The sequence below is a fragment of the Pangasianodon hypophthalmus genome, chromosome 25, assembly GCF_027358585.1.
Source record: "Pangasianodon hypophthalmus isolate fPanHyp1 chromosome 25, fPanHyp1.pri, whole genome shotgun sequence".
Lineage (NCBI taxonomy): Eukaryota > Metazoa > Chordata > Actinopteri > Siluriformes > Pangasiidae > Pangasianodon > Pangasianodon hypophthalmus.
Window position 1 is genome coordinate 18,382,262 of NC_069734.1, and position 14,098 is coordinate 18,396,359.

Here is a 14,098-nt window from a genome sequence, read left to right on the forward strand (position 1 = left end):
AATTTCCAATTTGTGTATATTTATATGATCGTTTCCAATTTGCATATTCATAGAATTTCTGGATTTATGATCGTTTCCAATTTCTATATTTACAGATTCTGAATTTCCCTGTGTTTCCAGTTTGCATATTCATAAAATAGTTTGGATTTCTGTCCATTTCTTATTGGCATATTTACAGAATTTGAATATTTGTGAATATCTCATCACACTGTTCAACTAAACAGCTGTTAAAGTTTTAAAGTCTTGTAAAGTTTTGCGTATTTACAAGCCTTTAAAACTTTAACAGAGAGACGACCAGGTCACTTTACATCTCTCTTTAACCCTTAAACCACACACACACACACACACACACACACTCGCGTCTCCTCACCGAGCAGCAGGACCTTCACCACGTTCATCTCCCTGCGCGCGTGCTCGTACAGCTCGCGGTCGATCTCCGCGCTGTGCAGCTTCGCCTTCTTTCCTTCCTCCGTGACCTCGGAGCCCAAACACAGTCCCATGTCTGCGCCTTACACACATTTCTCTCTCTCACACACACACACACACTCACTCACTCACTCACACACTCACACACACTGATCTTTCTCATCACACTCTTCTCCTCTACAGCGTCCTGGGACTCACACACGCATCGCGCGCTCACTTCAAAAACCTTCAGTCCGGTCGCGCGCACCTCAAACAGGCTTTTCCAACGGCTAACTTTAAAAACCGTTAACGGTCAAATTTAACCGCCTCAGTAAATAACAAACTATATTTCACACTATTTCACTATTTTACTATCCTTCTACCTCTGGAATTTGACTTAAAATGACGTTTTGACGATAATTCTTTCTTCTCTCACCTCACCTCAGCTCCGTCTACTGACTAAAACATGAAAAAAACAACAAAAAAAACTTTTAAACTCAGCTCCCGGGTCGGTTACTCCACTTTTTTCCTTTTCTCCAGTTTTCCTTCTCCCTGAACATCTACACAATCCTCTGTCACCTTGTTTTATACACAAAACCCTCCGTTTTAAAAACCTTTTCGTCTTTAACGAATCACGGGGAAATTTGTTTCTATGGAAGGCTCAGGTTTCGAGCGGAAGTGACGTCGCGCGCGGAGGCTCCTGTCACCTGAGCGGCGCGCGAGTTCTCGAGCTCCTGTTTATTAGCTTAGCATTAAAACACAACAAAACAAAAATACATACGATTTAAAGGCAACTATAACATTTTTATGGCTTTTAAAAGCAGTTAAACGACACTGTTAAACATTTTATTGCTTTCTAATCGCTTTTAACAAGCAATGAATTACAAATTCTAACATTTTTTCCTCAGAAAACATATTCTTGATGTAAACTTATTGAAATTCACAGGAATTGTGGGTAATAAATCCCACTTTTCCCTAAAAAAATGCAGCTACATGACAAAATATATTAGCATTCTCGTTTAAAACAACTTTTTTGTTTTTTTTTCCACAGTATATTCAATAAAATTCTATTTTATTTGTATACCACTTTTAACAATAGACAACAGCCACAAAGCAGCTTGACAGAAATCCAAATATACTTTTATATTTGGTCCCTAATGAACAAACCAGAGGCGACAGTGGTGAGGAAAAACTACCTCAGACAACATGAGGAAGACGAACTTCAAGATGAACCTGACTCAAAAGCCAATCGTGTTCTGATAGTGTGATTATAAACCATTAGAGACGAAGCCATGAATGTTAAACATTGTGGTTTCTCGGTAACATGACAAGCTGCGATTTGTTTTTGTCTTATTAACTTTGAGAGGAAAAAAGAGAGACTGGTGAGGGAACGACTGTTTATAGCTGCTATAACGCAAGTGCAAACAGGAACTAACTTGTTTCACGGACATTCCACAGCATTAACTGTAACTATAAGTGGATAAAAAGTAAGGCGTGTCATTCTGTAATATATAAATCATTGTCAAAGCTGCAGCTCAGTTTGTCCATTCAGCTGAAACAGCAGGCCAGAGGTTAAATAAGTGTTTTTGTGACGTTTGCTACTAAAAAGAAAAATTTATTGAATAAAAATGAACTCTAAAAAGGTTTAGAGTAAGAAATAAAGTGATTATATAGTGAAATTATGCTTAAAAATGGGTTCTCCAAACAGTTAAATGGTGTGTGAACAGGAAACCAAACCAAAGAATCGATGGGTGCCAATATTTTTTGGTCCCTCCAAAAGTGTTATTCACATTATTTTTTAACGGCAAGACCTAATGATAAAGAACGTAGCAAAAACAAGTACAAACTGTGCTAAATCAGAATTACATGCTAATACTCGCGAGAGTATGTTGAAATATTGAAACATAATTCCTACAATAACTTGAGGATTTGACGCTAAAATGTTTCCAGGCTCGAGATTATAAAGACCGTTGTGAAACCGTAAACGGTGCCATGAAAAAAACCTGTTAGAGCTAGAAATAAACTATACATTTTAAAACAAATTTACAAAAAAAAAATGTTGGAATTTTATAGTTACACCAGCAACAAATTACAACAAATTTTTATACCTTTAATAAAAGTAATTCTATGTATATCTACGAATGTAATCCATCAACTTGTACCATTGTTTCAGAGCTCATTAGCATTTTGCGCGATGTGAATAGTGTGTATTCTGTGAGAAAGCAGTCACGTAGCAGGGAAATGTTCTTGGTACGTGTTTTATTGGTGTGTTTATGAGACCAGGAATCAATACGGAGTGACAGTGGGACATGAATGAAAATAAAAAGGAAATAATTTCCACAGTACAAACAAATTGAACTTATTTAATCTCCAACAGATATGAAGAAGAGTTCACTCTGCATGTTCATTCACATGTAATATGAATACATTTAATAACATTTTCTTTTGGGTTTTCTGGAGCTTTGATTTCCAGACTGAGAAACGAAACTGGGCGTGAATACACAAAACACAAAATATGTCTTCATGTTTTTATGTTGCTGATACTAGCAATGAAGTCTGGTACCAAGATTTAAAAAACAAACAAACAAACAAACAAAAAAACCCACAACGCTAAACTACACAACCTGATATAATAAATATGGCAGATTCATGAGCTGAACATTCATTAGCTTTGTTTCTTCACATGATAATCTTGACCATCGCCACTCAGTGCTAAAGAGTCAAAGTGTGTTAAAGTCAAAACCAAACCTCTTAACTAAAATTATATCGGTTAAATTACAAATAAGTCATGATGGAACTTTCGTCTAAGCTGTTAATCATCGTCGCATTTTAAATCCAGAACTGTCATTATTGTTGTCTTACTTAAAACATTTTTTTATTTTTATTATTATTTTTTAGAATATGGAGAACTGTAGAGAAGAATAAAAGCTGGTTGTAAAGCAGTTCTCTTAATTCTAAATGCTAATATAAATTAAATAATATGAAATAAATTGCGTTCAGGAAAACTGGGAACCTTTTTTTTTTTACTTTGGGTGATCGCAACCTGTTTAAGGTTAGGAAACAAAATGGATGCTCACTGTAAAGCCGCGCTTATTTAACTTGTGTGTTTGTTTTGGTTTGGTTTTTTTAAAAATAGTTTTTAAAAATGGCCAAGAATATTTTAAGATTAAATTATGTGAACAAAATTACTAGCTAAATTGGTGCTGAATAAAACATAAAATCGCAGTTTTACTTTTAAAAAGTGAGCTTGTTTTGTCATTACACAAGAATCGTCATGTATTTGGTTATAAATTTTTGTTTAAAAAGGTATAAAAAATGTGATTATTTTTTCTTTATTACATTCTTAGAAAAAGGGTTCCTCAAGGGTTCTTCGGGTGAGGAACAGTTCTAGCGTTCTACTTGAGACCTTTCCTGAAAGTTCACTAGTAGAACAATAAAAAAAAAAAAAAATGCTAGAACTTTCTGAAAGTGTCTCAAGGTTCTACCTAGAACATTTTCCCCAGATAAAAAACCTCGCTAAGGCCAAAGTTCTCAAAGTGGGTTCTTTGAAAGATAACAACTTAAAGTAGTTCCTGGAAGCTAAATCTTTTGAACCCCTGCTTTACAGTACAAAATGGAGCCTTTTTTTGGTCATCTCAGAAATCTAAAAGATAAAAACTCTGATTGATCGCGTGGGGAATTCAGAGTCTGAGTGGCGTCCAAAAAACTTTTCCCTACTAAAGGGTCAGAAATGTCAGACTTCCTGCTTGAACGCAGCATTCGCTACCCAGTGACTTAGTTAACCAGTTAAAAATCTAAGATCAGAGGTCAAGATGTTTAAAAGCAATCAAGTGAGGAGAAACAGTAGCACAGAAATATTTCACCAAAACAAAAAACAAAACCTGATGCTATAACAGTGACTGGCCTTCATTAGCGCTCTCTGTTAGCCAGAATTACAATCCATTAGTAAATCTGTAATGGTTTCCATTATGTAATAGGAACTGGCTTAATGGCTTCCATTAGAGATTTTCTGGCTATTAAATGACACCAGAACCCAGTAGGACCTTCAGGAACCATTAGGAACACCACATTCCATTAAACTACCGTTGAAATCCATTAGCAGTGGTTTTCTGAGTGCTGATGCGCGCACACACACACACACACAATAAACAGTTTAGTTCACAGTTCACACATCTCCCACATGACACTGATTACAATAAAATGACAGTGCGTGTTCTGAACTGCTGCAGTGAACAAACGGGAAAAAAAAATATATATATATATATGATGAGGAGTTTTTACGAAGCTCTCAGACAGAGAGGTTAAACATCAGATTAAAAGTTTGTACCCATTTAACTGGTAGCGTTAAATAATTTAATCTCCGTCCATCCTCCGCCAGGAGGATGAGCCAACGCCGTCAGAAGAGACCAAAAGACGTTTTTTTTTAAACATTAAAAATTTGCACTACACTTTCGGAGCAACTGTTAAGGCATTTTGGGATAGCAGGGTGCTTTGAACAACATTACGTTCACACTAGCTAGCCACAAAGCGACCGTTTATTTTCTACGAAACTATATGCAAATCAGCTATGACACTGTAAAGCGACAAATCCAAACGATCGTCTCGAATGACTCCTCGGACCAATCCTACGTCGCGCGTGGTCCGACGTTTCTTCAGTTCCCCGCTCACGATAATTAGTTCCCATTTACTGTTTGATGCAAAAATGAAAAACTTACAATCACGGTTTCATCTTATCCTGTCATATACAACCTCTCGTTAAATGTGTATCGAGACATGAAGGAAGGAAGTCGCAGAGATTGTTGACGCCTCTGGTGAGTGTACGTAGCTAGAGCAGTTAGCTCGCTTTGCTACAGATCGGAGAACGAAGCTAGTAACGAAGCCTAAAATGTAAATCAAACAACCGATTTTCACACTGATTAGTGTGTTATTTTCATTCGTGTTTAAGCTAGCTAGCTTTAGAAGCTGCGTATAGCTACTACTGTTAACACTGACCGGGCCACGCCCACATGCCCCACGAGCGACTTGTCACTTGCTAGTGTGAACGTCATCAGTATCAAAGCTTTGCGCTTTTTCTAGCTATCAGAGCTGAAATGAAAAACTACAGCGCCCTCTAACGGACACCACTGGCACCGAGATGCGTTAAACGCCGCCATACAGACAGTGAGAAGACGACAGGGAAAGGAACAGGAAAAGAGAAAGGAGAACGTTTTCTAGCCCTTTGGTTGAGTCTTGTGTGTGTTTTTTTGCCGTTATTCTCAGTTACTGAGCAGCAGCTTGGCTTTTCTCTCCGTCGTCTTTCTGCTTCAGAGCCTCGATCACGGCCATCTCCTTCGCCTCCTTCTTCTGGTTTCTCTCCTCAAACTGCAGCCTGAGTGGAAGAGCGGAAAATGGGCGGAGTTAAGAGCAAGCTGTTTCCAATGACAACCTGTTTTATTTACTAGCAAGCAAACAAAATCGAATGATGATTATATTTTCAACTCAGGGCATAAATACGACGACCTTGTGATACCACGTGACTGATACAGAGCTACACTACTTCACACACACACACACACACACACACACCTGTTAGCGATGATCCTCTGCACGATGTCGTCGGTGGTGAGGCCGTTCTTGCTGTCCAGAGTCCGGAATATTCCTCGCTTCCTCGGCTCCTGTCAATCAACAAACGAGTCACATGACTACAACCGAACAAGACATGAACATCATGAGATAAAATAAACAGCACGCAGATCTTTATTTTAAAAACTCTTGTCATTTAAAGTGTCATTTAATCACTTTCTATTTATTTGTAATATAATTTTAAACACGAGGTCGTTTGCACTCACAGCGTAGGGGTCGGATCCGTCCTTATCTGGGAAAACCTCCGTTTTTCCGTGACACACCAGATCGATCTGCGGAGAGACAACCAATCAGAAAGTCACGTTCATGTTTAATCATCCATCATCATGTTAGAATAATTACGTATTAATAATTAAAGTGCTCAAAGCTTGAGTTTACCTTAAAGTGGTCCAGGAGGTCTTTGCCCACGGCGTACGGCGCACCGATCACCACTTCTGACACGTACTGAAAAAAAAATCGAATCAAAAATGTCTCAGACTGCTTGGAAATTTGTCGTCAAGCCATCTTTGGTCACGAAGACGACACAGTATGCGCAGATCTCAACTCACAACCAAAGAATTCTGTTTTACACTGTGCGATTTTTGACATTTTACGGTAAAATCAGGTCGCAAAACCGTACCGTAAACCCGGGTTCAGCTAGGTTAGCTTTTCATGGTTGGTTTCAGTCAACTATCCCAAAACACAGCCAATTTCCTGTAATATTAGTGAGCGATTATATACAAAACATTATAGTTATAGTGAGTGTGTAGTATTAAAGTTAAACAAATAAGCATGGTTGACAAAAATGCGATGTAATGCATAATTTAAACAAAATGCTGATATTAGATACAATTTTATTATTAACTATAATGCTGAATTTCTGTGTAATTCTCAAGGAAGCTTCCGGATGCCTCCAGGCTTCAAATCTCTTCACCTACAGAGTGCACAGTGTGTCATTTTAGACACGTCTTCTTTGTCCATTCTTCTTTCCAATCCCACTGCTCTTCATTCTCCCGTGCCCTAGAACACCAACGTACCCCTGCCCTCCCCTCTCCTCTCCTCCCGTCCGCCATGGAAACACTGGTCCATTGTCCTGAGGAATGTGTGTGACGGCAGAAAGAGAGGACGAGCCGAGACGCGTGTACAAGCTGATTTAACAGAGGTCCAGGATTAAGGAGGCAGTAAGATGAACGTAAATGACCGATTATCGAGATACAGGCTGTACAGGAAGCTGATTGGAGGAGGCAGTGTTTATATACACACACACACACACACACACACACACTATAGTATATCAGGGCTGTCAAGAATCGGACCGCAGGCTGGGACCGGCTCGACAAAGGTTCTAATCTGGCTCACCAGGGAAAAAAAAAAAACTACATTAAAATCATCTTCTAAAGCGATCAGGTTCTGTCCCAAATGCTACACATCACACTATTTAAAGACAACGCTGTCTTTTTTAAAAAGCTGTCTCTAGAGTCCATGTTTTGCTTCGTAACTGAAATAAAACAGAGCTAGTCTCTCTCTCTCTCTCTCATTCTAGCAGAATAATTAGAGCAATAAACTCAGCTAGCGACAAAATATGCCAATGAGAAGTAATTCTTTGTTACGCAAGCTAAAACAGGAACGATGTACACTTCCAAAAGGAGTAATTTAGGGGGTGAATACTTATGCAGATTTTTATTTGTGAATAAAAATTTTTTCGCACACTATACTATATATATATATATATGTGTGTGTGTGTGTGTGTGTGTGTGTGTTTTCTCACCCGACAAGCCAGCACACTCAGAGTTCTCTCGTGGATGTTCATAATTGGGTAGTTCTTCCCTTTGTAGCGGTTCACTTCCTGTAACGCACATACAAACATCACCTAATATGTAACTATAAACCACTACAACAAAACAACAAGAACAACAACAAAATACTTAACAAAATACCTTCTTTAAGCTTTATTACATTTTAATGAACCGCTCCGGTTCTGTCTGAAATACTACAAACTGTGACTAGTTAGTGTTCTTACTAGGAAGCGAGACATTTTAAGACAACTCAAGAACGCTGTCTTTAGAGTCTATCTTTTACATTTGGGACACGTCCTCAGCCGAGTGATGATGCTGAGAGATTTTGGCGTGTGATTTGGGACGTGACCACAGTGGACTGATGATAGTTGATAGATGATAGAGCTTTTTTTTTTCTTTTTTACAAATCAAGATGCACTATATCGTGATCGTGGACGTGTCGTTTGGGACAAGGCCGCCCAGGTGAGCAGCACTCCTCACACACACACACACACACACACACACACCTGGTCGAAGTGCAGTCCGACGATGATGTAGGGTCTCTCGGCTTGCTTGAACACCGTCTCTAGGAAGTCCAGGTGACCGATGTCTATCAGCCGGAGACGGTTAAGGCTCAAACACACTCTCTCTCACACACACACACACACACACACACACACTTCTGCTTCATAATTCAGTGTTAATGACGTCACTTACACACCCTGCAGTTTAGGACTGACAGCTGCCAGGCGTCTTTGTGTTTAAGTGGCCTATATAGTGAACAGTATATGTGGTTTGGGACGCGTCCTCAGTGGACTGAAGATGGTGAGATGTTTGTAATGGTGTTTCTGTGGCCTTTATAGTGAACAACAGTGAGAATTAGGCATCAGCTCTAGCTGAAATGGCCGTGACCTTTGACCCGGACTTAGTGTGGGGTCAGTAAACGGTCAGAAGGATACGGAAGAGGTCGAACGCTCCGGCTACGTAAATGATGGTGTCTCCAGGCTGCGGCTCTTTCCCCGAGGCAAACTGGATGATCTTCTGAGACGTCTGGAGGAACTGAGACACGCCGGTCCAGGGACTGTGGCCTTTAGGACCCTGAGGAGGACACACACACACACACACACACACACACACACACACACACACACACACACACACAGACACTTAGACTGTGCAAAATTCCACACACCCTTTTCAATACTAATTTATTCTTGGATGTTTATGTTTAAACTTCTGCATTACTGTGTCAGTACGAAAGAGCGAACTTTAGACTTCTAGATGCATTTTACAAAAAAAAAAAAAAAAGATTAATTTTTTTTTTTTTTTTTTACAGACAAAAATTAGTAATATTCAATAACAGTTTCACTATTAAGGTGAAAATGGAGTGAGATCAGTGACTACAGCTCACATGTGCCTCCTAGTGACCACAGTGCGTATAGACATGTGTGTGTGTGCGCGCGTGTGTGTGTGTGTGCGTGTGTGTGTGAGAGAGAGAGAGAGAGAGCTAACTCACCTTTCCAAAGTTATCTGCATGCTGCTTGTATTCTGAGTTATCCTGAGAGAGAGAGAGAGAGAGAGAGAGAGAGAGCAAGACAGAAAGAAAGAGACAGATAAAGAGATGGAGAGAGAGAGAGCAAGAGAGAGAGAGATAGTGAGACAGATAAAGAGACAGAGGGAGAGGGAGAGAGAGAAAAAGAGAGAAACAAAGAAAGAGAGACAATGTAAGATTTATTAGACCTGTAATGTCTCTGTGTTTAATCAGTAACAGAAAATTAAAATAGAAAAGCAAATCACACACACACACACACACACACACACACACACACACCATGTTGGCGTGATGAGCTTTCGTCATCAGCAGCATGCGGCCCACCAGGTCTGTCGTGGACACACCCTGTGTGCGTTTGCATTCCCTGCGGAGTGGAAAAACACACACACACACACACACACACACACACACACACACACACACACACTCTCTATAGCAGTCATGAGATTGTACAACCTCTATCACCCTGTTCACACACCTGTGTGTGTGCGTGAGACACCTCACCTGTACCGATCTGCACGTTTCACCTCCTCATACGTGTCCTTTCCATCCACCGTTAGCGTGATGTCATCTGGCAAAACACACACACACACACACACTTAATTTCTGAGAAACCCGACTTGTTTTTCCAGTGAGATATTTTTGTAATTATTATAATTATGTGAATTATTTCACAGTGTCTGTGTGCGCGTGTGTTTGAAAGAAAGAAAAATAGAAAGCATGAAACTAAAATAATCACGTAAACAGTTGAGTAAACACCTATGAAATTAAATACATAAACACGTAATCAAGTAAACAAACAAACAAACAAACAGGTGTGTTAATGAACACGTAAGAACATTAAAGTGTGTTTAGGAATTATAAGCTTCTGATTTTTTTTTCTGTGTATCTCGACAGTATCAATTTCGCACGGCTGAAATGCGCGAGACGATCCGTCACAGCAGAAGCGACAGCAGCGCAAGTCTGCGTCACAGTTTGCTCTGGAGGTCAACGAACGAACATCTCGCGACCGGGTCGAGAAGGCGAACGGACAGACGGCTTCCTGTTTTTCTGCAGCGAGTGCTGACAGTGCAGAGTGCTAAAGTCGGACTACAGAGATCAGACGAGTGCTGAGTTGAGTGAAAAACAGTAGAGCTGTAAATTTCTCTGAGGAGAAAAACACAGACGTGGCCGATCTGGACGGAAATAAAATCACCTGTAAGAGAGGAAATGACCCCATGACCCCATGACCATATAATCCTGTCTGATTAGAGCTTAAATCAGCCATGTCTTTAGTCGCTGTACTGTGGCTGTTCCTGCGAGTGTCTGATCTGACGGATCTGGTTGGACATGTTGTGGTTTCTCCTGTTCGTGTCAGCCTCTCACCTCCGTGCACGCAGAAATCACAGTTGTACTTGTCGAGCGTCTCGAGCGTGGTGACGTACGGCGCTCCCTCTACGATCTCATCCACCCACTTTATGGCTCGCACCATCTTATAGCGCTCCTCCTGAGTGAACACGGGTGGGCCCTTGTGCTTCGCTATCTCTCCTGACACACACACACACACACACACACACACACACACACGCAAAGAGAAAGTGTAAAAATTGTAAAAGCGCATTGTTGGTGGTGAAGGTGACAAAACCAGCAACACTCTTACCGTCTGTGTGAACTCCAACCACGAGGTAATCGCCCATCGCCTTCGCCTGCCGCAGCTGGTTAGAGTGACCGTAATGCACCATGTCATAGCTGAGAGAGAGAGAGAGAGAGAGAGGGAGAGAGGGAGAGAGAGAGACACACAGAGAGAATTTGAATTTTTAAAAGTCTTTAATTGGTTAGTTCGATTATTACCATAAAGCAAAAACCATTTCATATTATCCGCCTGAAACAAGAGACTGTTTAAAAGAAAACCGAGCCAGAGAGAGAGAGAGAGAGAGGGAGAGAGGGAGCGAGAGAGAGAGAGAGGGGGAGAGAGAGAGAGACAGAGAGAGAGCAAGAGGGAGAGAGAGAGAGACAGAGAGACAGAGAGAGGGAGAGAGAGAGACAGCGAGAGAGAGAGAGCAAGAGGGAGAGAGAGAGAGAGACAGATAGAGGGAGGGAGAGAGACAGTGAGAGAGAGGGAGAGAGAGACAGATAGAGAGAGAGAGAGAGAGAGAGACAGAGAGAGGGAGAGAGAGACAGTGAGAGAGAGGGGAGAGGGAGAGAGATAGAGAGACAGAGAGAGAGAGAGAGAGAGAGATAGAGAGACAGTGAGAGAGAGAGAGATAGAGAGAGAGAGACAGTGAGAGAGAGAGAGAGAGAGAGACAGAGAGAGAGAGAGAGAGGGAGAGAGAGACAGTGAGAGAGAGGGGAGAGGGAGAGAGATAGAGAGACAGAGAGAGAGAGGGAGAGAGAGACAGTGAGAGAGAGAGAGAGAGAGATAGAGAGAGAGAGACAGTGAGAGAGAGAGAGAGAGAGAGAGAGGGAGAGAGAGAGAGAGAGAGAGACAGAGAGAGAGAGAGAGAGAGAGACAGAGAGAGGGAGAGAGAGACAGTGAGAGAGAGGGGAGAGGGAGAGAGATAGAGAGACAGAGAGAGAGAGAGAGAGAGAGATAGAGAGACAGTGAGAGAGAGAGAGAGAGAGAGATAGAGAGAGAGAGACAGTGAGAGAGAGAGAGAGAGAGAGACAGAGAGAGAGAGAGAGAGGGAGAGAGAGACAGTGAGAGAGAGGGGAGAGGGAGAGAGATAGAGAGACAGAGAGAGAGAGGGAGAGAGAGACAGTGAGAGAGAGAGAGAGAGAGAGAGAGACAGAGAGAGACAAGGAGAGACAGTGAGAGAGAGGGAGAGAGATAGAGAGACAGATAGAGAGAGAGAGAGAGAGACAGATAGAGAGAGATAGAGAGACAGATAGAGAGAGAGAGAGACAGATAGAGAGATCAATGCAAAGCCAATCGCAAGAACAGTCACTACGACAGTGACGTCAGGGAAAGTTTACAATAGTTATCAGTTTGAAATCTGAAGTGCAGTTTTAAGAACGATAGATAGAGCGCCAATACCTGTAGAGTTATTTACACAGAGAGAGAGAGAGAGAGAGAGACAGACAGGGAGTTTTTTTTTTTTTTTTTGGTATGAATTTTGGTTTAATCTACTTGCACTATTTGCTTTGGCAACAATGTGATTTATAACATTCATGCCAATAAAGCTCTGATGAACTGAACTGAGAGAGAGAGTGAGAGAAAGCTGTGTATGTATGTGTGTAAAAGAGAGAGAGAGAGAGAAAGAGAGAGAGAAAGCTGTGTGTGTGTGTAAGAGAGAGAGAGAGAGAGAGAGAGAGAAAGCTGTGTGTGTGTGTGCGTAAAAGAGAGAGAGAGAGAGAGAGAAAGCTGTGTGTGTGTAAGAGAGCGAATCCCAAAAGACTCCGCTTTAGAAGACGAAGTGCACTAGATAGGGTGTAACAGCCGCCATGTTGTTCCCTGTGTAGTCCTGTAATGTAGGGTGTAAAGGTGTATTTGGAAAGCAACCAGAGAGTTAGCGAGCGGCTAACCGAAACACAGTTCATACGCTACTGTTTCATTATGTGCTGCATAATTTTGAGACACGAGGCTATTTAATGTATTAATTTATAGATTTCGAGGCAGTTGTGTTGTTGTTGTTTGTGATATTTCTGTGGTAAAAGTACGCACCAGCCGTCACACCACACTCGGACTACTCTCTTCCTTTTCTCCGCTCCTCGGTGAGGCGCTTCGGCTCCTTCAGCCTCCTGAGCTGCGTGGTGTCCGTTTTTAATCATCGTCCAAACCTCCGGTGATGGTATAAAAGCGTGTAAACGCGAATACTGGCCCGGTTTTGTGCGTGTGAAGTGAGGATTAAGTGCGTGTTGTGTCCCTGTTCGCCGGCCGGTGGCGACTGCAAAAGACCTCCGTAGCTGAGCCAACGCCTCCTTACGCCGCGCGAGGGACGTCGACGTTACGTCAGTACGTCTTTACGTCGTTACGTCAGAGTCCATGCGTGACCCGGATCAGGTCAGTGAGTCAGATCATTTGGCTCAGCTCACTGATACGAATCGATTCATTCGACTCTTAAATTCTTCTGTGTCTAAACTCTGGCAGAAAACTTTTCATAAAATCCTACTTTAATTTCTCCTAATGATCTAAATCACTATTACTCTGCAGTGCAGTTACTACAGTGCATTTCATAACCCAAAGAAAGAAAGAAAGAAAGGAAAAACAAGCTAAATAAAAATAAAAGAAAGAAAGAAAGAACTTTAAAAAATAATTTTTAATCAATTTTACAAAATAAGAAATAAAGAAAATAAATAAAAATAAAAAAGAAAGAAAGAAGGCAAATAAAAACAAGAAAGAAAGAAGTTTACAAAATAGGAAAGAAAGAAAGAACGAAAGAAAGAAGCTAAATAATATGTAAAAAAAAAAAAAAAGGAGGAGGAAAGAAAGATAAACGAATGAACGAACCGACTCACATATTAGAAGAGCCGGTTCAAAGAGTCGATTCATTTGTGAACAACACATCACTAGTAGTTCTCGCCAGAAGGTAAATAAAATAAGAAAAAAAAAGAAAGAAAGAAGTTTAACAAATAAGAAAGAACTAATTTATAACAAAGTAATAAGCAAGAAAGAAAGAACAATGGAAGCTAAAAAAATAAAATAAGAAAGAAAGAAAGAAAAACAAAAAAATTAAAAAACAAACGAAAGATAATGAACCAACGAATGAACCGGTTCAGTGAACGACACATCACTAGTAGTTCTCACCACAGCTATAAATCTGTATCTGTGGTTCTCACTGTAACCCTC

At 40.8% G+C, this 14,098-nt stretch overlaps 2 protein-coding genes across 2 annotated transcripts in view; both read right to left on the reverse strand.

The window, feature by feature from the left end:
• gnav1 (guanine nucleotide binding protein (G protein) alpha v1) overlaps window positions 1-1,125 on the reverse strand; it is a 32,377-nt gene extending 31,252 nt beyond the window's left edge. Inside the window, exon 1 of the mRNA XM_034299688.2 lies at window positions 371-1,125. Within this exon, the coding sequence (XP_034155579.1) occupies window positions 371-500 (130 nt within the window). The 5' untranslated portion in view covers window positions 501-1,125. The remainder of the gene's footprint in view (window positions 1-370) is intronic.
• Window positions 1,126-2,649: 1,524 nt separating this feature from the next.
• Window positions 2,650-13,255, reverse strand: pcyt2 (phosphate cytidylyltransferase 2, ethanolamine). Its single transcript, XM_034299681.2, has 13 exons — window positions 12,974-13,255; window positions 10,973-11,061; window positions 10,699-10,860; window positions 9,838-9,904; window positions 9,613-9,697; window positions 9,298-9,339; window positions 8,741-8,879; window positions 8,309-8,391; window positions 7,775-7,852; window positions 6,406-6,471; window positions 6,234-6,299; window positions 5,971-6,059; window positions 2,650-5,773 (listed from the first exon to the last, which is right to left on the reverse strand). The coding sequence occupies exons 1-13, from the start codon at window positions 13,078-13,080 to the stop codon at window positions 5,665-5,667; spliced, it is 1,182 nt and encodes a 393-aa protein (XP_034155572.1). The 5' UTR covers window positions 13,081-13,255; the 3' UTR covers window positions 2,650-5,664.
• Window positions 13,256-14,098: the final 843 nt, after the last annotated feature.